At 37.5% G+C, this 27,206-nt stretch overlaps 1 protein-coding gene across 1 annotated transcript in view; it reads left to right on the top strand.

Annotated features, from left to right (window-relative positions):
* Positions 1–27,206, top strand: part of LOC121862657 (small G protein signaling modulator 2-like) — a 106,292-nt gene that overhangs the window by 60,117 nt on the left and 18,969 nt on the right. The window contains exons 15-23 of the mRNA XM_042360977.1: positions 2,395–2,549; positions 2,671–2,795; positions 3,004–3,075; positions 5,566–5,730; positions 6,231–6,518; positions 8,061–8,157; positions 20,340–20,447; positions 26,417–26,649; positions 26,956–27,080. Coding sequence (XP_042216911.1) covers positions 2,395–2,549; positions 2,671–2,795; positions 3,004–3,075; positions 5,566–5,730; positions 6,231–6,518; positions 8,061–8,157; positions 20,340–20,447; positions 26,417–26,649; positions 26,956–27,080 — 1,368 coding nt within the window. The remainder of the gene's footprint in view (positions 1–2,394; positions 2,550–2,670; positions 2,796–3,003; positions 3,076–5,565; positions 5,731–6,230; positions 6,519–8,060; positions 8,158–20,339; positions 20,448–26,416; positions 26,650–26,955; positions 27,081–27,206) is intronic.

Here is a 27,206-nt window from a genome sequence, read left to right on the forward strand (position 1 = left end):
GTTAACTTTTGTAACTACTGTACAGGGGGTCCCCGGGTTATGAACAAGCTCCGTTCCTGAGGACATTCTGAAGTCTGAAATGTACATAAGTCAGAACACAAACCCTATGTGCACTATATCATAGCCTAAGTCCTTTTATACATCTCTAATTATTTAATTTAAGAGAAAAGAAGAAATTTAATGACAAAATACAGTAAAGAAAAGTAAAAATTTAACTATAACAATTACATTGAAACCTGGAGCTGGCTTGCTTGTAGAGATGAGCATTTGTAGGAGTGACAGAGGCTTTATTGGGATGGTTGAACTGAAACTTTCTTCTTTTCATCATAAATCTTTCTGCAGCATCGTAGAGCTTCAGTAATACCTCTTATGAACCTTGGTGAATCTTGCTGTGCTGGCATCTTGCTGTTCAGATTTAAACAATCCTTCTTCAATAAGCCTGAAACCTTCTACCATTTCTATTGTAATGAATCACTTTGGTTCTGGAGTTTCATCTTCCATTGACAAAATTTGCTTCTCCAGTTTAATCAGGTCCTCATGGCTTAATTCTTCAGCAGAGTTTTTTCCAGACACCATTTGCCCTTACCTTGAACCAGTTAAGCCAGCCCCTTCTAGCAACAAAATCTTCCTCATCACTTTCACCACCACATATAGCCTTCAAGTCAGTGTGCAAGTTTCTCATTCCTGGATCAAGGCTAGACTTAGAGGCAAACATCGTTGATTTTTATCTTCCACCCCATATCACTAACAATCTTTCCATTTCAATTAACAATCCACTTCTTTGTTTTGTTATCACACTTGACTGCATTGGTGTAGATCCTTTAACATGTTCAAGAATTTTCTCTTTGTCTTTCAAAATTGTTGCAACTGTTGACCAACTGAAGCCCAACACCTTACTGGTCGCTGAGGGTGTTTGGCCTTTATCAGAACATTTAATTACATCAAGTTTCACTTCCATTGTAAATGTTTTCCTGTTCTTGGGTGCACTACTATCGCTTACATCAGGTTTGTGTTTGGGAGCCATGATGAGGGCACTTGATCAAGTTTGTTAAGGCAGTGAGGATAAAGCGTATTGATGCTCCCTCTCCCTCAAGGCACGTGACTGGTGCGGTCCATCATTCCCCATGCACCGCTCCACCTCCCCTCTACGCTGCACAAACTAGTTCTCGTATGTAACTGCTACGAACCGGTTATACTTATATTGGATTTTTTAAATAATTGACCATATGGGACCTTGTTCGTTTCGGCTGGCATTTGTAAGTCGGGGCCCTCCTGTATTGTACTGTAATAAGGTTACTGGTACAGTATTACTTCAGTTAAAATGCATTAAATGTCAACCTGGCTTGCTCATCAATACAGTCAGTGTAAATGTACTGTACAGTTGGGATGCCAAGGGCAGATCCAGGGGGGGGGGGGCACATTTTAAAGCTTTATGCACTTGATATTAGGAGATATTCTGAGGTCAATAGTAAATACTTTTTACTATACTAAAATGTCTGAGTACAATACTGCATTAAAGAAAAAGTTTTGGAATTTTCTGATGAAAAGGAAGGGGATCTGGACCCCAAGAACCCCCCCCTGGATCCACCCTTGGCATCCCAACTGTACAGTACATTTACACTGACTGTACTGTACTGGCTGGGCTTATCTCCAGAAGGTGCTGCCTAAATAAATTATGACCATAATAATAGTAATTATGCTAGCTAGTTCATCAGCCTCTTCCAGCATCTCACCAAGGCATCCTCCTCTCTCTCGTACTGGTTCTGTGAACATCTCCCAGGCATTCGTGCTCATAATTTTTTTCTTTACTGGTGAATTTTTTTGCAGTCATGGCCCCTAAGAGGAAAATTTGTGGCAGTGAGTGGCAGCGCTTGTGGTGGTGGTTTTGGTGATCATTTAAGCTGTACCTATGTAGGGTACAGTACATAGTTTGTGAGAGTTCACACAGTTGCCTTTTGCCCTTGGGTAGGGTTATCTTAGTATAAAACAGCCGTTTTTATCTAAAAACAAGTTTTTGTGATATAGTCCAGAATGCAACTTCTAGCTTTATACATGGAGGAGCCCGAATATACGCGAATTCACACTTAGGCGGAGATCCCAGGAACGTAAGCCTCACGTACTCTGAGAGCCCACTGTACAGTATATAGGAGTTCATAAGCACTACTGTTTCTTCTGAATTAACAAATAGAAAAACAATGGTATTAGTCATTGGTTTCATATAATCATTGGACAGTAATGGATATTTCTTTAAATATTTTTTTAATTTACATTTCTCGAATAAGAATAACAGTACTGTACAGTGTGTGTGTGTGTGTGTGTGTGTCTGTTTGTGTTTAAGTGTTTTACCTTGTGTTTCCTATATTGTATTAATGCAGGATTGTTTTAAATTTTCAGCGACTCACTTGAGCTTCTCTGTGCCACAATGAAACACCAAATTATCTCACGGGCTTTCTATGGCTGGCTGGCACACTGTCGACACTTAAGAACTGTTCGTACTCACCTGGCTGGCCTTGTTCTGCCCTCTGCCTCCACACCACCTCATACACCAGGTAAGAAGAGACACTGAAATTAATTTGACTAGTCAGTTGAAATTAAGAGAATGATGATCAGTGATTATAGGCAAAACAACACACACACACAGCATAAATTAATTAATGTCATTATTCACAGCATGGGAGGAAGGTGTGACTGAAGAAGCTTGGGTTGCTCTTCATACTAATGGCTGCCTCACCCAACAGGAGGAACTGTTGGCCCGAGTCTACCTTGGTGGTATTGCCCCACAAATTAGGAAAGAGGTGATTAGATTTTTTTTCTGGAGAGAATAAGCTGCTGTAAAACTGTTATGAAACTAATCAGTCAATGTGCACGGTAACCTTCTGAGCAAGCTTAAAATCATTCAAAAGGTTTTTGTATAAGAAAGAAGTAAAAAAAATTCAGATGCCTAGTAGAGAGAATGTTGTATGTCATTATGGGACCCAAACTAACAATCATGTCACTCTGCAGGTGTGGCCATACTTGTTGGGTCACTACAACTTCGGGAGCTCACTTGAGGAGAGGGAGGAACAGGACCGTCGTGTAAGTTTACTCTTTACCTTGAGAAGGCTGTCTGCTGTATGAACTTATGACCTCGGAATACTATACAGTACTTAGAATGGACTATTTATTATCTTTAACATAAATTTAGGATTAGATTATGAAACCCCATTTGATGGCTGAAGGAAGGAGATGAGTGACTTGTAAGATTCCTTCCAATGTACACTCCAAGGTAGAACCTGTCTTGTCATAATAAAAAAGAAAAGGAAGCAATACCTCTGAGATGATCAGATTTTAGCAGAACAGAGAGATCTTTTGGTGAAGAGGAGAAAAGAAAATTAAAAGTAATCAGAGACGTGACCGATCACCCAAGCAGCTAACAAGCCGATCAGTGGTGAAGAGGATAAAAGTAAAAGGATAAAAGTGACTGCAAAATGAAGCGCCTGGTGGTGGCTCGCGCGGCTAGGCCTAGAGCGTACAAGCATGCCAACATGCAACACTTAAATGTGTACATTACTGGACCAGTAACAAGAAGACCTGGGCAACCACTACAATATCATCTGATTGGTTTGATAACCATTTTGTTCCTGACACACATCATTACTGCCAATAAATGAATCTCGACTTCAAAATTATTCTTTTAATGGATAATGCACCAGAACACTGCTAATGTGAAGCAGCTATACTACAAGTGCGTATATGATGATTTAAGATAAAAAACTGACTCCCAGGAAGAACTACAGCAGAAAGAGGAGGAGCTGAGCGACGAGGACAGTGGTAGCAAGACACCACTTCCACCAGCACCACCTGCTCATGTCAGCACCTCAGCCACCCTACCACCACTTGCTACGCCACCTCACACTAGCACCTCAACCACACCACCCCTCACTCATGACATCGTTATGGTGACTCAGTATTGGAAGAATTATAATATTAAACAGGCAATGGACAGGATTGTAGTGGCATAGAATCTACCGTAATTAATGTTCTTACAATTCTTGATGGTTGGAAGCTTTTGTTCCCGGAGACTAAAGCAGGAGAAGGGAGGCAGACAGTGACCAGTACACTTCAAGCAGCAGCTGACGCAGCACGGTCATTTAGAGATCCAGGATTTGCTAAGATTCAGCCTGGTTACTATAATGAAATAATTAATGAAATTTTAGAAGAAGAATAACCTAAACAACAGGAAGAAGCAGCACAAGTGCCACAGGGACCTACCACGCTGCAGCTGAGTGTGGTGGTTACTGAGCTAGCCCGCCTCAGTGAACTTATCACTGACTATGACAAAACACCTGAGACTCAGAACAGCATCTTTCCATGGCTAACTAAATTAACAGACCATTATAAAGGCCTCTACAACACAAAGGTAAATCAACTCCAACAAGCTCTCATCACAAGATACCTTTGAAGAACTCCTCCTGCTGGGCTAATCACATGGTGTCCTGAAAAGTGATTTCAAGATCAGAAATACACGATTGATCTGTCAGTGGTAGACACTAAGAATAAACAAGGAAAAACTTACCAACAAGATGTCACAGACCTAATTTAAAAAATGTTCATAACAAACCAGAAAACCAGGAAGAGACAAAGAGGGAAGATCAAAAACTGACCAAACAGATGGCAAAGTATGAAACCCACCTAAACAAATCCTCTCGGAAATTCAAACAAGACAGTAACAACTGATCCATACTTCAGACATTCGTGGCAGGGAAAACCATTAATTGTGCAAAGAAAAGCTAAGATAATATAGTTTCATGAGGATCTGTTGACTGTGAAAAGTGAATCATGTTAATTGTGAGCAACAATAAGGTTTCACAACACATTATAATTTCCAAAGAAAGTGAGTAAAAATGATCCAATGTTATCTGCAAGACTTCTTACACTCCAGACTAAATTTAAGCACCCTTACAGTGGTCATTTGTAGTGAGACAAATGATATGCTTCACTTTTTGGGAATCTGATGGAGCCCATCATCAAATAAACTTAGAATAACAATATTGTACTCTATTGTGAAGCTGAGCACCGCCCCAACTGACATGCCATCAGGCATCCACAAGGGTTGTTTGAAAGAAGCTAAACAAGCTAAACACTTACAAATAATACAAGATAATAAGTCACCATAAAGCAGTGTACCATTTCCCTCACAAATAGAATTTACTTGTCAAGAAAAGTACAATGATAAAAGCCTTTACTGTCAACATGAAAAACAATGTGGAGAAACATTATCTGGGGAACACTACAGCATCTTCGCAGAGTACAGGTTGATGTTAATCTGGTTGAAGTAATCTATGTGCATTAACTATAGTTTTAGCTCTATAAGTTTGTTTTATTTAAATGAATCCAAATAGTTGAGAGAATCATTTTAATGGGCAAAGTGTAATTTTTCCCCTAGCAGTGTTACCAACTCCTTTACAGTTTCTTCTTTATAAAGGATGCTTAAATATGCTCTGTATTTTATGAATTTTGTTCAGATAAACAATTTTGCACATTATAGAAGAAATTTCTAATTAATGCTCTATTTATGTGTTACAGATTCGTCAGACATATGAAACTACAATGTCAGAATGGTTGGCTGTGGAGGCCATTGTTCGGCAGCGTGACAAAGAGATAATGGCATTGAATATGGCCAAGCTGTCTTCTGAGTCACAAAATGGAGAAATACCACTGGTTGGGAGAGAGAGATCTCTCAGCAATGAGGTATGGCCTTTAATATGTTGTGTCAATTTTTTGAATATGTAAATAGATATTTTTCCTAACTAAGCTACTCTCCTGCCCATGTCACTTTACTCCTTTCATTGTGCCCCAGTTTGTATGTTATTAATGTTCATACTTTCTTGGTATTGACCTCAATGTGTGACTAGTTTTCCATGACCCTATGTCAGAGACTGTCCACTGTCACTCAGCATGTCATATACTGTATCTGCCAATAAAACATAAACAAACAGCAATATTCCTTGACTCACACATACACATATGATGCCTGACAAACTGGCATGATTGTAAAATTGCCCTTTTTCCATGTCACAAATGCCCAACATGTTGCATCCCTGTTATTCATAGATGTTATAAAGATTGACTGTCAACTTGCTGTTGATATGGACAGATGTAATTTCCCTGTTACATGTTTTCTTATTCCGGAAGACAAAAGTTACTAGCCATTATCCATGGCTAATGGTAACTCGTGTCTGCTGCCACAGGTATTTGAGCCAGACACATTGAGTATTGGGTCTGTGGATAACCCCGGCACAGTGCAGGAGGAAGATGAGGACCCTACCATGGACGACTTAGAACAATCAGATATCACCAGTGTGGACATAGACGGTGAGAATGTCACAAATACCGAAAACAATAGCCATGCCGACACGTCACACACACAGAACAAAGAAAATTTGACGACTGACGAAAGTGACAACAATAAGATATATGCTAAAGAGAATCTGAGGCAAGAGAGCAAAGAAAGTGACACAGCTGAAGTAGCCAGTCCTGTAAGTATCACAGTCTCATGTTAACACTTCCAGCACTGCCTGTTTAAGTAGTCCAGTGTGAGGGTATATCAGTAATTTTTGTATCAAATACTATAAACAAGGTAAGATACTGAATATCACACTTCTTCATGAAATACCAAACTGTAATACACTCAGGAAAGTTACTTAGTACTTACTTACTGGCTATAGTTCTTTTACATTGCATATAAATCTTGCAGATCAGGATTTATTTACATTAACACATATATGAAGGATTGTTCCAGCATTGTTCTCCTACACAAAATAACTTGCCACTGAACTATATAATGTATGCTCTCTGAAGGCACTGGAGTAGAATTTTCATAAGTAACTAAAAGATAATTGTTGTAAAAGTTGAATTATAATTCATGACACTTTTTGCAACATACAAAATCTAGATTAAACTGAACATTTTAAATTATATAAGTGGGTAGACATGCTGTGAGGTAAAATGCTGGACAAATTTAAGCTTTCTGATGAAAAAGGTCAGAATAATGTTCTTTGGTATTTTAAATTATGGGACGAATACAAGTAAACATTGGAGAAGGATATCCTGGGTAAGAAATGAAGGCATAAAGTAATGGAATAAATATAAGAATGTTTCAACTTATAATTAATTTTTGTTTTGTGTGTAAAATAACAGTGACTTAACAAATTAGGTATTTTGCATCAGAGGATAATGCTTGATAGGTTGTGTACTGAAGGTGTGTGGTGCATTGCTACATATAGAGATTTGCATAAAGCCTACTTACTTGTTCATATACTGTACTGTGTTGACTTTGTGTTTTATGCATACACTGTGCATCACTACCATCCAGAAATTATTGGTGGCTGTTCTGTGTGAAGATGATGGAGTGTGCAGGATGCATGTCATATATATAACAGTCTGTACAACAACAACAATCCTGTTCTTATCTTTGTTGTTGGTTTTCTTATTAAAATGTTTTGCATTATTTCTTATTTAAATGGATTTGGCTGACTGTGTTCTTGGCCTTCCCTTAAACTTTCCTCACAATTCTTGGTTTTATCTTTCTTTAACATTTTCATTGTTGTTTTCCTTAAAATAGCACTAACAGTTAAAAACTATTGTGATGATAACTGCAGAGTAAATAAGAATACTGTCCTGTAGTGCTGTAAATTATTTTAAGATAACATTAACACTGAATAAAAACATCTTTAAGTGAACACAAGACAGTAAATAAAAATGAATGTCATTTATTTGCATACAGTATTAAATGATCACAAATGTCAGAAATCTGTGCATTATACAGTATTAGATGTTTCAATGGTAGTGTCAGCTATTCACATATACCATAATATAACAGCAAACCTTAGTTCTCTGCAGGAAATCAACTTCTGAGCACAATTAAGAGTGTATGTACTGTACAGTATTGACTTTAGCAGATGTAATGTTTCAGAAGTCAGGTCCAACTACAACTGTCCTTTTTTTTCTACTCCTGTAAGCCTGATATCAAATTAGTTAAGATATGAAGGTGTTAATGACTGCATGTTGTTTTTATGCAGACTTGTGTGGTGACACCTGATGAAGGTGTAGAAGAAGGCCCCGAGGAGGTCGATGATCCAGATAGCACAGCTCAACACTCGTCTGCCACCCATGAAGGTACTCCACATGGAAAGAGTAAATAATTACTGTACACTTTTAATTTGCAGCCATGTTTACTGAAGAATAAACTCATATAAATCATGTAATAACTATCACAGTGTACCACAGGGTAGCACTTGAGAAAAGTGTTACAGTGTAGTACATGAGGAAGGGGATACACTATAGTACTTGAGGACAGTGATACAGTGTAGTACAATATAGTTTTAGAGGATGGTGACAAAAGGAGGTACCGAGTACTTGACACGTAAATTGTCTACACCTTCCTACCTTATGCTAACACTGTGAAAGAACACCTTGTTGTTTTACCTCAGTCACCTTGGCTGGGCAGTTGGCAGCTGGTGTTTGGTGACTTATTTTGCAAGTTATTTAGACTACAGTACTGGGTACAGTAGTACTGTACACTATATATGGTTTCACTATTACTGTATTTTAAACACTTACAGTGGGGTATGCTATGATATAAGTGTCTGTGAATTAGATTTTCATACATTTTAAGATAATTAGTCCATGATGAAAAATATTTTGTGGAGAGAGAGACAGAGCCAGCTAACTTTATGATGATCTGCTTAACTTGGTTTACACGAGTTTCAGATTTTTAGGTATTTTACCCTACCAGCTGGTATGTGGGTTATTATTGACGACTGGCCCACGGACGAGTTACAGGTTGTACCTCTCTAGTCCGGCAACCTCGGGACCTGACCGGTGCCGGACCATGGAAATTGCCGGACCATGGAAATTCACCCTTTTCCTGGATAGATAGTGACTTCTGCTTATGCTTGGAAGCACTAGCACCACTTTCTCTGCATCATGGTCTCTTTGAAGACATATTGAAGGGTTAAATGTCGTATAGTAGCTTCTCAAATTTCGCGAGTTTTCAATTCAACGTATTTTATTGGAACACACACAAAAAAAATAAATAAAAATTTTGACTGCTGAAACTTGAATTTCGACGGGTTTGAACGGCCCGCCAATGTGCAGACGATGTGCATAATCGTGTAAACAGCGTTATTTCTCTTATGTATAAAAGATTCATTATTGTTTATTACTGAATGTCTTTTTTATTGAATTAATGTTTATGTGTGCAAAATGAGCAATACAATTCATTATTAATACGTAGAATATTAAAACACACGAGGAAATGACACAGCATTGTTTTCGTTGATTACAAAACCAGTGACTGACTGGTTCTACATATAAAACTGAAGAAAATAAGACCTTGGTTGTAGATGTAGTAAAATTAATATGGTTGTTTTAAGTAATGTTATTTAATGTTAAAAATGGAACAATAGAAGTAGCTAACGATAATGGTAAAGAAAAAAGAGAGATCGCGTATGTAAGTGCGCACACGTGAAAACATATCGTCATTACTTCACATAAGAATATGAAAGCAACACTTATTTACTGTTCATATATATTTTAATTAATGTTTCTGAATTTGTTTTTATTGAATTAATGTTTGTGTGCGCAAAATAAACAATACAATCTATTAATAATACATGGAATATGAAAACACACGATGAGACGAGACGGCTGCCGGCATTGTTTATGTTAAAGATTACAAAACCAGTGACTGATTGGTTCTACATATAAAACTGAAGAAAATAAGACCCTGATTGTAGCTGTAGTAAAATTAATGTAAAAAAATTAATATGGTTGTTTGAAGTACCTGTAACTTTATTTAATGTTAATAAATGGAACAATATAAGTAGCTAACCATTAATGGTAAAAAAAAGTGAGACTGCGCTTATGTAAGTGCGCACATGTGAAAACATATCATCATTACTCTACATAAGAATATGAAAGCAACACTTGTTTACTGCTCATATATATTGAAGGGTTAAATGTTGTACTCTGTATAGACAAGCAGAGAGAGAGAGAGAGAGAGAGAGAGCAGCCGAACTGCCGGATGTAAACAAACCTTAATTTTCCGTGGCTTTGTTGTTGTTTTTTTTTATGGGGATTAGCCCACCCGGGCATAGGTCACTGACCCACATTGGGGCCTGAGGGGCAAAAATTTAATACTCCTGTAATAATAATAATAATTCAGATAAGTAAAACAAAAAAAACAAAAAAGAGCTGCCTATCTATCTATTGGACAAACTAGAATTGTTCCGGACCACGAGAGTTTCCGGACCACAGAATGCCAGACTAGAGAGGTACAACCTGTATTTGTTTTACTGTTTATTTTCTTACTTTATTTTCATCAGTGAGTTCTGATATGATAATGATTTCTTGTGCAAATGCATTGTTTTGTAGATAATTAGGCACCTAAGTGCACACTACTTTGTCTTCCCAGTGGTAATGTGGCCGCACTCTTTGCTGCACTCACCTCTCATTCCCATGCCAGTTTCATTTTCAGCAAGGCATGTGAAGGTTGTTGGCAGTCCTGTGCTACAGTTCTAGTGCTTATAAAGGAATTTGGCTTGAAAATGCCAAGATTAAACCCAGTATTGTACTTTTATTTATAAACATCTTTCTAAGAAAGTACTTTTCACAGCAATACTGTGAAATTGAACTGGGTTTGTGTGCAAAGTGTTGGATATGACGTATTTCAAAACACTCTGCCGCCTGGGGTGGATCAACTCTGATGCAGGCGGCTGCTCTCACATCCACAAAAAAAACATAAAATTACACCATATTATAGTAATTTCTTTCTGTTTAATATACTGGGGGTCTGGTAAGGTTAGGTAGGTTTGTTTGGTTAGGTTGGTGAGGTCTGTTTTTCATACCCACTAAGGTTAGGTTAAGTTTAATATAGAAATAACCACTTTTTAACATATTTGCACAGACTACAACAGTGTCCACTATAAAAAAAGCAAACAGTGAAATTGCTGTGTTTTTAAAATCGTTTTGTATGAAAAGTCAGCCGTGGGTCAGTCGTCAATAATTACCGGTATGTGGCCTTTGTTTGTAGTCTGTGTTGGAGGTTGACTCATAATAATCTGCTTTTAGTTTCAATATGGATGAGTTACTGGTGCAGTAGTCAGTTTCCAGTTGGACCATAATGGCTCTCTCTCCATGAGTCTCCCTCATATTCCTCAGTAGTTACTAAAAAAGAATTTCACAGACCCAATCCTTGATCCTCTCTTTGTGATCTTGGTCACTTAACCTTCCCAATTTTTTTCTTACATATAATACTTAATTTTTTTTATTTTCTCATCCACAAATCCATATCTTGCCATTATGGAACATGGTTAAATCTGTAAATTTTGATGCATCCTGTTATCTGGCTCCATCGTAGGAATATTTTTTAATTGATCTTGTGCTATTCATGTCATCTTAGTCCTCAACTGTCACCAGTAGTTACAATCCACCAATGTTACATTTAATCATAAAGATTAAATTTGGTCAAAAATAATTTTATACCAAACGTGATTCAGTTATCAGTTATTATTTGTTGGTGACAGTCTTGAGATGAAGCTCGACCGCCACTGAGAGCTTCCAACTGTTACCAACAAAATGACGGTTCTTTATCTTTTATCTTTTTATTCATATAAATACCGTAAGTTGTTGTCAATAGTTGTGCAGTATTTGGGGAAAACAATGTAACCTTACATGGTCAAAGGTAAATTTTGTACATCCCTACACAGACTTTGTAATTGTTTTTTTAGGATAATTTATTATTTTTAATATTTTTCATAAAAATGTTTACAGTACAGAGGTCCCCGTTATATGTGTAGTACTGATACACGTCATTTTACATGTTTATCGCTAACAAATATAGGAAGAAAATTTCATTATATATCAGATGTTTTACACAAACATCATCTGCATCATCCATTGTTTTATACTAAATCTGTGTGAAACAGTACCTGAATATGATGCATAAACAGTGTTTAAAACATCTAATATACAGTAGTACTGTAATTTAAAAATAACAATAATAAGTAGCATGACAGGAGGATGTATGCCAGAGCCAGAAACCAAGCAAAATCAGAGTGTAGAAGGACTGAAAAGGAGTTCCAGAGGCAGAGTGCTAGTGAGGAAGAGTCAAACCAAAAGGCTTTTTACCACTACTTGAAGATGGTATTTACAGATTCTGACCAGGACAAGGCAGAGGCATTGAACAGTTTCTTTTCCTCGGTGTTCACAAGAGAGGATGTGAACAATCTTCCTGTGTTTGAGGACAGACGGTTCAACACAGCACTGACCTGTATTGTGTTCACAGAAGAGGTTATTAGAAATAAACTGTCAAAGCTAAAGGTTCATAAGAGTCCCGGCCCTGACATAATGCATCCCAGAGTGCTAAGAGAGTTGTGCAACGAGCTTGCCGAGCCCCTGGAGATCCTGTTCTGTAAATGCCTGGATGAGCAAAAGGTCCCCAGTGATTGGAAAATGGTTTATTCGAGTCCTATCTTCAAGAAGGGCGATCGTCACTCCATGAATAATTACAGATCAGTGAGCCTGACCAGCATTGTGTATAAAGTACTAGAGAGCATAATAAGAGATGCCATGATGGAACATCTACTACGAAACAACCTTGTAAAGGATTGCCAACACGGATTTTTTGCCAGGGCATAAAATCACACTTACTCAAGGTACTGGATGTTTGGACCCAAATTCTGGAACAGGGTGGTGATATCGACAATATATACCTAGATCTTGCCAAGGCTTTTGACAGCATACCCCATGAAAGGCTGAAAATTAAACTGAAAGGGTATGGGATTCGAGGAAGTGTCCTGTGTGGATAGGAGACTTTCTCAGTGACCGCAAGCAGTGTGTGGAGATTAATGACATGAAATCATCATGTGTACCCGTCATAAGCGGGGTACCACAGGGCAGTGTAATGGGCCCGCTGTTGTTTGTTTGCTTCACAAATGACATTCCTGACGCTGTACACCCCTCCATACAAATGTTTGCCGATGACGCCAAGTTATTTAGGGAAATTAAGAACCAAGCGAACTGTGAAGAGCTGCAGAAGGATATCTGTGAGCTTCAAGAATGGTCGAAGCAATGGCTGCTAAGATTCAATGTCACGAAGTGTAAGAGGATGCACCTGGGACATACCAACACTAAGGAGGCGTATCATATGACCCAACGGGATGAAGAACTACATTAACTGAGACTGAATGCGAGAAGGACCTAGGTGTGTACGTTGAAAATGAGCTGAAGTTCTCGGGCCATTGCGAGAAGAAGGTAAATCAGGCAAATAAATTATTGGGTCTTATAAGAAAGTCGTTCAGATATCTAGACGGTCCGTCCCTTGTAACGATCTTCAAGAGTGAAGTGCTTCCCCATCTGGAGTACTGTCACCCCATCTGGTCCCCGACATATGCTAGGGACTGTCAGTTGATTGAAAATCTCCAAAGGAGGGCCACCAGGCTGGTGCCTTCACTCCATCACCTCAGCTACCCTGAGAGATTAGAGCGCCTGAACTTGCCTAGCTTATACTACAGATGGGCAAGGGGCGACCTAATTGAGTTGTATAAACATCTCAAAGAGCACTACTCAGTCGAGTGTCCTTACCTGGAGGTGGCGGACGCTTGCCCCACAAGGGGTCACAGCTCAAGGGAGGTCCGGAGCTAATGTGGATTGTTGTTTTGCTACGTTAAGATTTAATCATCAAGGTGGAAGAAGCCGCAAGTCCAGAAAACTGTGAGGGGTAACTTTTTCGGTGTGAGAGTTGTGAACTCTTGGAACAATCTGCCAGAGAGTGTTGTGACGGCACTGAGTGTGAGCTTTTTCAAGACCAGAATTGACCAACACTGGAGCAGGTTCAGGTACATTCAGGAACTGGTGCATGCCCAGTACTTGCCAACAGTACGTAACAGAGATGTGACCGATCGCCCAAGCGGCTAACGAGCCGATCATTTAGTGAAGAGGATAAAAGAAAGGGAAAAAAAAGGACTAAAATTTTTATGTCTAATGCAAAGTATGAGATGTTTATACTCACATTAATCGATATCTTGCAAGGATTCCAGCAATGCAAGTTATATTCTGCCAAGTCAAGTCTATGACATTTCATAAAAGAAAAACTTTAAGCCTAAAACAACCTTCATATAAGATCCTTATCACCCGCCACCATCTGCCTCCCATGCTGGCTGGGAGGGGGTGTTGACAGCCAGGAGGGGAGATTAGCACATAGTTGTCAGGGACTCGAGAATTATAAAAGGCAGGAGTTTAAGTTCTTCACTTATAAAATGGCACTGACTTGAATTAGCAGAATATAACTTGCATTGTTGGAATTCTTGTAAGATAGCGATTAATTTGAGTATAAACATTCCATAGTTTGCACTAGATATAAAAAATTTAGTAATTAACTTAGTACATTTGAGTACAGGTTGATGATAATTTATGCAGTTGCTCAGCAGTTGTGGTTACAGTTTCAAAGCTTCGTGACATCACTAGTGTATAATGTGTCTCCATACGCCCTGGTTTATTCAGTGATCAGTTGTCTAAGTGCAACAGTAGCCAAATCAAGCCATCATGTATCAATTAATTTTAAAATAGAAATTATAAAGTAAAATGTTATAAGACAATGGTTTAGCAGTACTGTTAATATGTGTGCTGTGTATCACCCGTATTATTAAACAACATCTTCCCTTGAAGAGGTTCGTCGTGTTTCAACCCGAGTCTTAAACTAAACGAGTCCTGAGGGACACAGCAGTACAGTACTTAATGGGGTGGTGTGGTGGTAAGATTAACTAATTCCAATATTATAAATTAATTTTATTGGAATTAGTTAATTTTACCGGCACACCACCCTGTTAAGTACTGTACTGCGGTGTCCCTCAGGACTCATTTAGTTTAAAACTCGGGTTGAAACACGACGAACCTCTTCAAGGGAAGATGTTGTTTAATAATACGGGCATGAGTGTCTTAGCATGTTACCTCACCACCTGACTTTGTCACCTCACCTAGTGCCTTGTCACCTCACCTAGTGCCTTGTCACCTCACCTACTGCCTCGTCACCTCACCCTTCGCCTCATTATCTCAGCTCGGAATTACATTGATTTATTACTGTATTACGTATTTTATTTTTTTAGTATTGTATGTATTATACATTTAAAGAAATAGTCATTTTTGCTACAATGCATGTTTTGTCAACGCGAATTGGTTGTAACTCGATTGATGAATAGGGGAACGCTGTTTGTAAAACGCGAACTTATGCATACGAATGTTGGCTACAACACGATTCCATCCACAATGTTTTAAGTGTAGCGTGGCGCGAGGTTATGCAATGCTTACAGTTCACGTTCGACATCACATGTTTAATTGATTCGTGTGTTTTGCTTGTGAAGTGTTTTTTGAGAGGTACTCTGTAAATTTCGTTCTTTTTTGCAAATTTAGCTGTTACCCATAAATACTGTATGAAAATAATAAGTAAAAAGAATGTTTCGTAGTGAGGACTAATAACGGTTTATACCAGCGCTCTCTGTTTACATCACATGATCAGTTGAATCGTGCGGTTTCTGTTGATTTCTTTGTGAAGTGTCCGTGATTTTTGCTGTTTTCTCCAATTTTGTTGTGTTAGCCATGAATATGGAAAGACAAGATAAGAAGAAAATTTCCAAGAAGCGTTCTGGTGATCGAATTGCCGGTGGTGAACGTAAAAGAAAGGCTATAACACTATTACTGGAACAAGCTTGAGTGCTAGCAAATCTGTGAGATCACGGCCAAAGTAATATGCACCTAACCCTATTTTCTCCATAAGCCCTGTTATTTTTATTGTGCGAATTTCTACAGCACGAGATTTCACAAGAACACAACTATCATGTTGTAGCACAAATGACTATTTATATTTGCACAGTAATTATATATAGACCCAGAGCAGAAAAATCCAGCATTACCCAAAAGGTTGGTCTTCCCACCAACCACGTGATGATGTGGCTAAACATGGCATAATCTTTCATAATGCCGAGAACCGTTGTCCCCAGGCCCTGAGCAGAAAGGTTTGGAGTGATTTTCTCGCCATTTTCTCATATTTTCCGGTAATTGAGCATTATTTCATAATCCATATTTGCTCCCAGACCTGGATTTTTTTTTTTCCCTCCAGAAAATGCTTCTGATTTTTAACCTCGGAATTTAGGGAATTTTCCGGAAAAATTCCAAGCATATTTAAATTCCGGCTATTGAAAATATTACTGTACTGTATACCATACTCATTGATCTGAAATAGTGTGACATCAAGGATGGCTCTCTCTAAGAGTAAAGATGCATTACCATATTAGTCCAATTTTTAGGTCTATTGTTTATGCCATGTTACAGGGAGCAGTACTACAACCACTTCCCATTTTGTATAGACACAGTTGAGATGAGTGGTTGTCTGAGGTGAATTTTTACTGAACTCTCATAATTTTTTTTTTTTAATTCACTTGTCTTAACTTATTTATTCCTTGTTTTGTTTTTTTTACAAGCATAAGCCCACCCGGGCACAGGTCATTTTTAATGACCCACATCAAGGCCTGGGGGGAAAAATACAATTAAATAATAATAAAATTATGACCCATTTGATCGATAAATATATACCCAAGACCAAACCCAGTGCTTCTAGGAATACGAGGGGATCCCTACACATGAACCATGCGGCGGTCGACAAAATTAAGAAGAAAACCCAGAAATTCAAGACGTGGGTTGGGTCAAACGATGAGCAAGACAGGAGGATGTATGCAAGAGCCAGAAACCAAGCAAAGATAGAGTGTAGGAGGGCTGAAAAGGAGTTCCAAAGGCTGGTTGCACGCGAGGTCAAGTCAAACCCAAAGGCGTTTTACCGCTATGCAAAGTCGAAATTGAAAACGCGAGTAGGAGTATCAGACCTGAGGCTTGAAGATGGTAGTTACGCAGATTCTGACCAGGATAAAGCTGAGGCATTGAACAGCTTCTTTTCCTCAGTGTTCACAAGAGAGGATGCAACTAACCTTCCTGCGTTTGAGGACAGACGGTTCGACACAGCACTGACCCACATTGTGTTCACAGAAGAGGGTATTAGAAATAAACTGTCCAGGCTAAAGGTCCATAAGAGTCCTGGACCTGACATGGTGCATCCTAGAGTGCTAAGGGAGCTGTGCAACGAGCTTGCAGAGCCCCTGAAGATTCTGTTTTGTAAATGCCTGGATGAACAAATGGTCCCCAGTGAATGGAAAGTGGCTTATGTGAGTCCTATCTTCAAGAAGGGCGATAGGCACTCCACGAACAACTATAGACCGGTGAGCCTGACCAGCATAATATGTAAAGTACTTGAGAGTATTATCAGAGATGCAGCGATGGAACATCTACTACGAAACAACCTTGTAAAAGATTGCCAACACGGTTTTATGCCGGGGCGCTCTTGCTTGACACAATTGCTCAAGGTATTGGATATTTGGACCCATATTCTAGAACGGGGTGGTAATATCGACAATATTTACCTAGATTTTGCCAAGGCTTTCGACAGTGTACCCCACGAAAGGCTGAAAATCAAACTGGAAGGGTACGGAATTCGGGGAAATGTCCTAGCGTGGATAGAAGACTTTCTACATGACCGCAAGCAATGTGTGGTGATTAATGGCACGAAATCGTCATCTGTACCTGTAACAAGTGGGGTACCGCAGGGTAGTGTATTGGGCCCGCTGTTGTTTGTTTGTTTCATAAATGATATGCCTGACGTTGTACACTCCTCCATACAAATGTTTGCCGATGACGCCAAGTTATTTCGGGAAATTAAGAACCAAGCGGACTGTGAAGAGCTGCAGAAGGACCTCTGTGGGCTCCAGGAATGGTCGAAGGAATGGCTGCTGAGATTCAATGTCACGAAGTGTAAGAGGATGCACCTGGGGCGTACCAACGGTAAGGACCATATGTCCCAACGGGATGAAGAAAATGTACTAGTTGAGACTGTGTGTGAGAAGGACCTAGGTGTGTATGTTGACAATGAGCTGAAGTTCTCGGGCCATTGTGAGAAGAAGGTAAATCAGGCAAATAAATTATTGGGTCTTATAAGAAGGTCGTTCAGATATCTAGACGGTCCGTCCCTCGTGACGATCTTCAGGAGTGAAGTGCTTCCCCATCTGGAGTACTGTCACCCCATCTGGTCCCCGAGATATGCTAGGGACTGTCAGTTGGTTGAAAATGTTCAAAGGAGGGCCACCAAGCTGGTGCCTGCACTTCGGCATCTCAGCTACCCTGCGAGATTGGAGCGCCTGAACTTGCCTAGCTTATACTACAGACGGGCAAGGGGGGACCTAGTTGAGGTTTATAAGCATCTCAGGGGGCACTACTCAGTTGAGTGTCCTTACTTGGAGCTGGCGGACGCTCGCCCCACAAGGGGTCACAGCTCAAGATTGAAGAAGCCGCAAGTCCGGAAAACCGTGAGGGCAAACTTTTTCGGAGTGAGGGTTGTAAACTCTTGGAACAATCTACCAGAAAGTGTTGTGACGGCACCGAGTGTGAGCTCTTTCAAGAGAAGACTTGACCAACACTGGAGCGGGTTCAGGTACATTCAGGAGCCGGTGCATGCCCAGTATTTGCCAACAGTGCGTGACAGAGACGTGATCGATCGCCTGGCGTGCTAGCGAATTTTGGTGAAGAATATAAAGGAAAAGAGTCGCGACCGATCGCCAAGCGGCTAACAAGCCGATCAGTGGCTTAAGAGGATAAAAGTAAAAGTAATAATAGTAATAAAATTTATAAAAATATATAAGAATAAATAATACTGTAATAATAATACTAATAATACTACTACTAATAATAATAATACTACTACTAATAATAATAATATTATTAATAATAATAATAATAATAATAATAATAATAATAATAATAATAATAATAATAATAATAATAATAATAATAATAATAAAGAGCCATAAATAAATACAAAAATTAAAAAAAAATCAAGATTGAGAATCAATATATGTATGTTGTGTTGTTAAAGTAAGAGAAACAATTGAGACCCTGTAATTGTGTGTAAATGAGGCAGAAAGTCAGATCAGCAACCTGGGACTTGGTCACATATGGCAGCAGGGTCTACCATTAGACAATACATTATGCTTCCAATATCTTCTCAGGCGGTACTTGTTTTCTATCATTCCTGGAAACTAGTCAAGACTTATATGTGTTACAATTAATTTGAAGATCTGATGCCTTGCTTGTTCAAGTATAAAATTTTAAATCATCTGAAACATACAAAAGAAGTACAGTACTCTCATTTCTAGTACATTATTACAGTACTACTAGATGCAAATGGCTCATAGTCACTTTTACTGGTAATGTACTAATTAAATTTTACCATTTGTAATAGAGTTCATTATGCATGTGCCATCAGGTACTTAATTTCTTATACCGCAGTAAGAAACCTTGATAGAGATAATAGCCATTAAATCTGTGAGATACAGGACATAAAAACTTGGTGATAGTCATCTGGTTTACCAGCACATATTTTAGAAAGATTGATTGGGAAGAAAGTGCCGCTTGAGAGTGATGCTGGCTTGTGTTGTGTGATGAGTAAACCAGTTTTGGGGTGTTGTTATGGGTGGGGAACACCATAGCAGAACATATTTATAAGAATACTAATGAATGGATGAAGGGAAAACATTAGATAATTTTTTAATGATTTATTGGTCTGCATTACAACAAATGGATATTTACAATAATGAATTTATCATATACTATTCCAATATAATCCTACATTTGTTGTGTTTAGCTGATGCCCAATTACTGTATAGATAAGAAATTCAAACTGATTAGAATTTTGTAAGAGACTGATTTGTAGTGAGGAATGTTTTCTTTCAGACTGGAAAGTATTTTGGTACAATATTTTACTTTTCATAGAAGAAGGGGTTTCTCTTCTAAACACTAATTAGTAAGTACCGGGTAGTTTGTTTTCTGTAATATAAATACAACAATCAAGAGTCCAGCAATAAGTGAAGTGATGCATCTGGCATTTCATTTATAGTACAGTACTGTATACAATAATGATATAATGATGGAGCCACATAGGAGATAACATCTGAGATTTATACCAAATCACCAAGGTACTGAACCTAATCCTGCAGAAATAAAACAACGTTCATCTTTTTACAATTATTTTCAAGTTATCCATAAACTGGTTGCTGTTGATATTTTTAATAGCAGTAATAAACCCTGTAAGAATTTAATTTTCTCTAATGGCACTGATGACACCAATCATTCTTTATTTTCTTATTTGTTTACTCTAGTAGCATTGGTGTTTGTGTGTATCTTTAGTGTTTCCGTTCTTACAGCAGCCTGTGTTAGTGCCTCGTTCACCGTGGAGACATGTAACCCCCCCATCACCACCCCAGTTATAGTTAGCAAAGCCTCCCTAGACAGTGGCAGCCACTCTGACGTAGGTGTGTAGTCATTGTGTTTCTTATGCCCGCTTTATGATCCTCTCGCAGCTCTGCCATGTTTTGATTTTGCTTATTCTGCAGGAAAGACAATACTTGGAGGTCCACCCAATGATGTAGAATACAAGTGCAGCATAAACCAAAAACCTTTAAACACACACAACTTTGCAATCCATATCTACAACCATACAAGACAGAATATGCATAAATTAATTGAATATTAGTTTTACTTTATAATTGGTGTCTTATACAAATGTTTACAGTACAAATAATGTAGTATAGGTATTTACTGCAAAAAATACATATTCATCTGTAAACAAACTAGAGATATTACATCTTATATTAACTCTATTTAAGATTTGATACAACATAGGTTCTATAAGTTACTGGCATGTACAGTACAGCACTACATAATGTTTGTAAGAAATGTTAGGATATATACAATATATACAAGCGAACAATTTTTAACAGTCACATACACCAGTTGTTCACCATGAAATATTATGATGATAACATACTAAAGCAAAGCAAATGTACTGTATATCCGATAAAACAATTGCATTTGGAAATATTTGGAATTTTTAGTATTTCATTGTAATCTATCATTTCACTATTCTTGTTCTTTTTAATACGCACTTGGTAAACTAACTGAAATTATTTTTTTCTCTAAAGCGGTACAGTAATATAACAGATAAGACGTGTTAATGTGTAGTGATGGAAAATACTGAAAGTTGGCTTAGCTGATGAGCCAGCTTGTTGATGGAGCCACACAAGTGTACCACTATTAACACAAAACATCCTTGTAAAGTTTTGAAGGATATACTTGTACAGTACAGTACAGTACACAAAACAATGTAAAGATATGCATGTAATTGTGAGAATTTTGAGAATTAAGTAAAAAAACAAACATGAATTTGGTGAAGATAGATTTCAAGTTTACAGTACAGTATTTATGTAGTATATATTGGAAGGAAGGAGGGAGAGAGAAATGAGTATTGTTAAATGTACTGACAGTAAAGAAAATTATGACTACTGTATATTAAAAAATTATGAGAAGAGAAGAGGAATGCTAATGCAGTCATATATAGTACAGTATAAGATATAAGATTACATAATGATGTGTACTGTGCTGTATAAGGAATATTAAAATTCTAGTTAAGGGGAGAACAGGAATTATGTGAAAAGAGTTGAAGGAGATAATATAACATGTATGGAGGAGCAAGTTTTTGACACAATAGATTTTACAGTACTGTACAGAATACATAGGATATTTACAAGTCATCATACTATAAGTGAAAACTTACACATGAGCAGAAATCGAATGTCACATTTTTTTTTTCTGAGGCAGTTTGCTATGTTGTACTATTGAGCTACTGTTAATTTCCTTTGTTTAGTTTAATTTTTCATCATGACTTAAGCATCTCACCTACTGTAGTGAGTGAGGAGAGGTGTTGCTCAGTGGCTAAGCAAGTGTTTGGAGGCGGAACATAACAAAATATTTCCACATAGAGTATTATCTTTGTTAAAATCCATCTCCCAGACGAAATATTCAGCTGGCACCTAGCATGTGTACAACACACTTTTCCTAGACTTGTCGATGGGCCTTAAAGCCTCTGTCATGCCAACCTAAATACTGTGTGTACAAAACTCCAGGTAAGTTACAGAGATATATTATTACCTTTCCTTCGTACACCTGAATTTTTGTACATTTTTAAGTTCAGTGATTCATAGTTAACAAAACACTGATTTTAAAGCCTGTACTTACAAAGAAAACATTGTGCCAACTCTGAACCTCAGATCTGACCTCTTAACAGACAGTGACAATTCTTGAAAGATTGATATTATAAATTTCTCTGGGTAGTTGACCATATACAATACTTCCACTGTGTGTTGGACATATTAGACAGCTGGCAGGTATTTGTATCATAATGTACATGATGGGCATTGCAGTGGTTAGTTATCCACCTTAGTGGTAAAGATGTCTTCTTCTTATTCTTTATAGATTTTCCTCTTCCTTTTTTTCTTGTCCTTTTCCTTCTTTTTCTCTTTTAATATATTTTCTTTTTATATTCTGTACCTTTTTTACTTTTACCCTTCTTTTTTATCCTCCTTCCTTTCTTGTTGTTTTATCTCCCCTCTTCCTCTTTTCCTTTTTATTTATTCTCCTTGATCTTATTCATCCTATTTTTTTTTCTACTCACATATCAGGAAAGATAAGCACATTATCAGTTGCCAAGTTAATACTACAGTATGTAAGGCAAGGCTGGTGGGGGGAATCAATAGAAGCTTATAACCACTTTAACCCTTGACATCTGGAGGTTTCCCAAAGCTGAATAAAATTATCTGACAATAGCCAGAATAAATTCTAAAGTGCAACAATCAACTGGAAAGGGTTAAAGGGGCACCACAGTCAGTACATAAGTTACTATATTGAGTTATGCCCACAAAATAAAATTTATGGTAATTCCCAAGACTGGTCACACCTTCAGACATCTATTAATTCCCTTTATATTTGTTTTTTAAATCCCTCAGTATAATAAAAGAGAGATACTGTACTGCCGTCATCCTAAATGTTTAACATTTGCTCCATTACACTACTTGGAGATCATATTACTTTAGTGAGACTTACTGTACAGTACTTGAATAATCATCTTGGCCATTACAGTACAGGTAACTCACGTTTTACGAGCGTTTGATTTAAGCGTTTTTGGAATAACGCGATTGTTCACTTAATACCAAAAGCTAATTTACGCGCACCTATTTTTTAAATAAAGCTCTCAAGACAGTTTAAATCTGCCGCGTGTATTCACCTGGTCGCCTGGCAGTGGAGTCGTGTGTGATGCCTGGTGAGGTGCTTGTAAGTTATTACTGTACTATAAAGTCGCAGTCATATCAACATCAACGATTTTAATATTATTAATAATAATAATAATTATAATAATGTAATAATAAAGATATTACTACTAATGATGAAGGTAATGATGATAATGAAGTATTTTGTACAACAACTGTGACCACGTCCAGCAAGCTTCCCGCGTATCACTTTCTCAGTTCACACCAGCATTACTTTTTCTCTCTGCTCTCATTTGCATTGTGTGTTTATCACGTACCTTTTTAGTGTTAAACGTTGTTTTCCCCATTGAGCATGTCTGGAAATCATCCATCTGCCTCCTCTGGGGTGCCTAAAGCTAAAAGGGCACGAAAAACAACTACAATGGACGTGAAATTAAATGTGATCACCCGCCTTCAGAGAGGAGAGCGTGTGTCGGAGGTTGGCTGCGTGCTTGGTTTAAGTGAGAGCACTGTTCATACTCGATGGTTCCCCTAACCTGTGCCATTTACATGTATTCTTATGGGAAAATTATGATTAATTTCCTGGGTTTTAAATTAAGTGTTTTTTCAAGAATGTAACCCCCGCGTTAGACGAGAGGAGGGTGTATTATGTCTTTGTTCATCATAATTATTTTTACTGAAGAGTCACCGAGATCAATCTCACATCCAGCTGCCATGGTACCAATGCCTCATTTCACACTATTAAACACTTTAACTTTCACTTCTTTGCTCTTTGTCATTTTCATTACTGTGGTAAGATGGACTTTGGAGTCATAACTCTACAGAAATTAGCTTTATTTCTGCTTGATAATTTACTTAAATACACAATATGCAGGATACAGTAACAACAGAGAGAACTCAACTTATAAACAAACTACAGTACTGTATTCTCACTCAAAATCCAATACAGTCTGTATGAAGTATGCTGATTGGCTCAGTGAGGTGCATTGCGATTGGCTGCTCTCATATATCATGAGTGAAAGAGAATGTTAAAAGTGCCGATAAGGAAGTTTGCGATCATGTTACAGTACTTACATTTAGGCATGATATTTGTATTTTAAAAAATGCTTTTGGTAATGAATTAAGAATTAAATATTTGTTTTTTCAACAATGTCCAGTGTACCATATCCATCTAGTGCTGGTCCCACACACTGGGGTCCTCTTGTTCTCAGTCTGGAGTTATAAGATGGCCACCCCTATAGAGGTCACAACCCCAGGTTAAATTAAGGAAACTGTCAGTTCAGAAAACTGTCTTAGCTAACCTTTTGGAGTAAGACTCATGAACTCTTGGATAACCTGCCAAAGAAAATTGTGACAGCACCAAGTGGGATGCCCTTTAAACACAGACTTGACCACAACTAGCACATGTTCAGGTACATTCAAGAGTCTGTATATGCTCAGTACTCGCCATCAGTGTGTAACGAAGAACTAACCGACCAACCAACTGACTTGTGAGCTAGTAAAGAGGATAAAGTAAAGCACCATTCACAGAGGTTTCCCTTTCCTCTAAAACTACCCGATTCGCATTTTCTCAGAAATTTGCACATACTCTGCCCCTTTTTCCAAAATCATCTTTTACATTTTATTCATGGTATTCAAGTGGGCTGTATTTTTAACCTTTATTATTTAGCTTCTATTCCTCACTTCATATGAACATTTATCCTGCCTTTTCTTCTGTCACTTTCTGTATATCTTAACTGCATCATGCTATTCCTTTCATCTTGTTTGAAGACTTTCCTCTCAGTTATTTCCACCGATACATTATTGAATTGATTCCTTAGCATTTCAATGTTAATTTAGCTTTTTGTATAATTGTTTGTTTACATTTGTGTTCATAAATTTTGTCTCTACTTTTATCCACTTTGTTTTAAGATTCTTGTTACTAATCTTCGACCATCTTGACTGTTGCATACTGTTAACTTATGAGTTACTATTACTGGGTGTAAACAAGAAGGTGTATGTTCACCTTCGGTTCACATTGACCTATTTTCATTACATACTGCCCTACGTATTCTCTCTTAATAATAGCAGATAAATCACATTCCCTTCTCCATACTGAGAAATGAATATATTTTAACATTCAAGTCTCTTACTCTACACTGTTAATAAATGTTTTTTAATACTTGGAGCTCTTAACTTAGACCTCCCCCGTATGTTACATTTCCTCCTCTTCGTCTCCTCTTACCCATCACATTCCTCTATTGCTCTTTCCAGTTGTCTCAAAAGTACATTCAATACCTGCTTTTACACATCACTGTAAAGTACATTACCTTTATTTGTGTTCGCTCTAACTTGTTTTGTTTTTTACATATGGAATACTAGTTCTTAGATTCTGACAGCAAAAACTATTTTTTGTAAATACTATGTGTTAATTTTTTGTTAGATTTTATCAGATTAATACAAGTACAGTATTACAAGGAAGTCTTTTGTTTCATGGATGTAACTTCACCGCAAAATCGTATTAGAACTTTAGAAGGATAAAGATGTGTTTAGTCCCACCAGTGTGTCAACTCTCACATTTGAGGAACACCTCCAGAGTGCCGTCAATACTCCTCTCCGTTTTGATGACCATAAATTATTTTCAAAGCTTCTTTTTTATATTTTTATAAAGCATAATATATATCTTTATTTATTAATAATTTTTATCTGACATTATTATTCAGTGTCTTGCAAAACATTATTTTGTATTTCATAATGAATACAGCATGTCTTTTGTTTTCTTTTTTTCTTCATTTTTTATAGATTTTTATGTGATATGAAATGCTTTGTTACATGTTTTTTCTCCAAGGAATGCTTATGTATCATCATGATACTGTATATGCTTCTGTTAAGACATTTACTGTACTGCAAACGTTTTAATAATACGTGTTGAGTTTTCAACTCCAGAGTACTGTACCATGACTGTAACTCATTTTGCTCATGCAACATTCTGTTTTTCCTTGAATTACAAATTTCCTTCAATTTAATTTCTTCTTATTAATTGTCTTACTCTTACTGATATTTCATATTTCCTTTTTTGTTCATTTTTCCTGTACTTACATGTTTGAATGATTACTTACTTTCTTCAGTTCAGAGTTTGAAGTAACCTTGGAAGAGGCTGTTTGTGTCACTTCAAGATAATGATCTTGAATGTATTCCAGTGAATGGCGTGGAAGATGAAAATGCTGCTGACGATGAAGTGAAAGGTATCACTCAAAATGATGGTGAGGAAGACATTGTCAAGGAAAATGGAGATGTTACTTCAGAAACTGAAACAGGAAATGATCATAAGAACAAGGATACTTTAGCAGTTGAGGAGAACCAAGATGGCCACAGTTTGGAATCCAGATCATCTTGTATTTCTCCAGCATCCTCTCAAGGAGGAGTTTATTCAGTGAGTATGGTACTGTACTCCATGAACAGATGTATTGTACAGCAAAACCCCTTTAATTTTTTGTTCTCATATTTTGTCTTAAAATGGAGTACATAGTTTATCAAATTTTGTTGGTATACCAATACTTTGTGAATTGGAGGACCATACAATGAAATCATGGCCATTAACAGTGTCAAAATATGAAAATAGATATGTAAGTTTCTTCATGTAAATTTCAAATAGAAAATTTTTCATCTGATCTAAACGACATTGCATTATGAGACTTTTATTTAGATATTTTACAGAGATACTGTATCTCTTCACCAGATGGAACTACTAGAAACTTTTGGATTAAATCTTCACCGCATTGACAAAGATGTACAAAGGTGTGACCGAAACTACTGGTATTTTACTCAAGACAACCTTGAGAAGCTGCGTAATGTTATGTGCACGTAAGTCATGGCTTCTTTGTGTTAAAAGACAATAGTAGAGTATCTGCATTCTCGTTTCTTAGTGAGTTAGGCCCGTGAATACCCCTCATCCCATTGTAATCACCTTTGCAATATTTGAAGCTTGGC

Source organism: Homarus americanus, unplaced genomic scaffold (assembly GCF_018991925.1).
Source record: "Homarus americanus isolate GMGI-L3 unplaced genomic scaffold, GMGI_Hamer_2.0 scaffold31037, whole genome shotgun sequence".
In the NCBI taxonomy this organism is placed as follows: Eukaryota; Metazoa; Arthropoda; class Malacostraca; order Decapoda; family Nephropidae; genus Homarus; species Homarus americanus.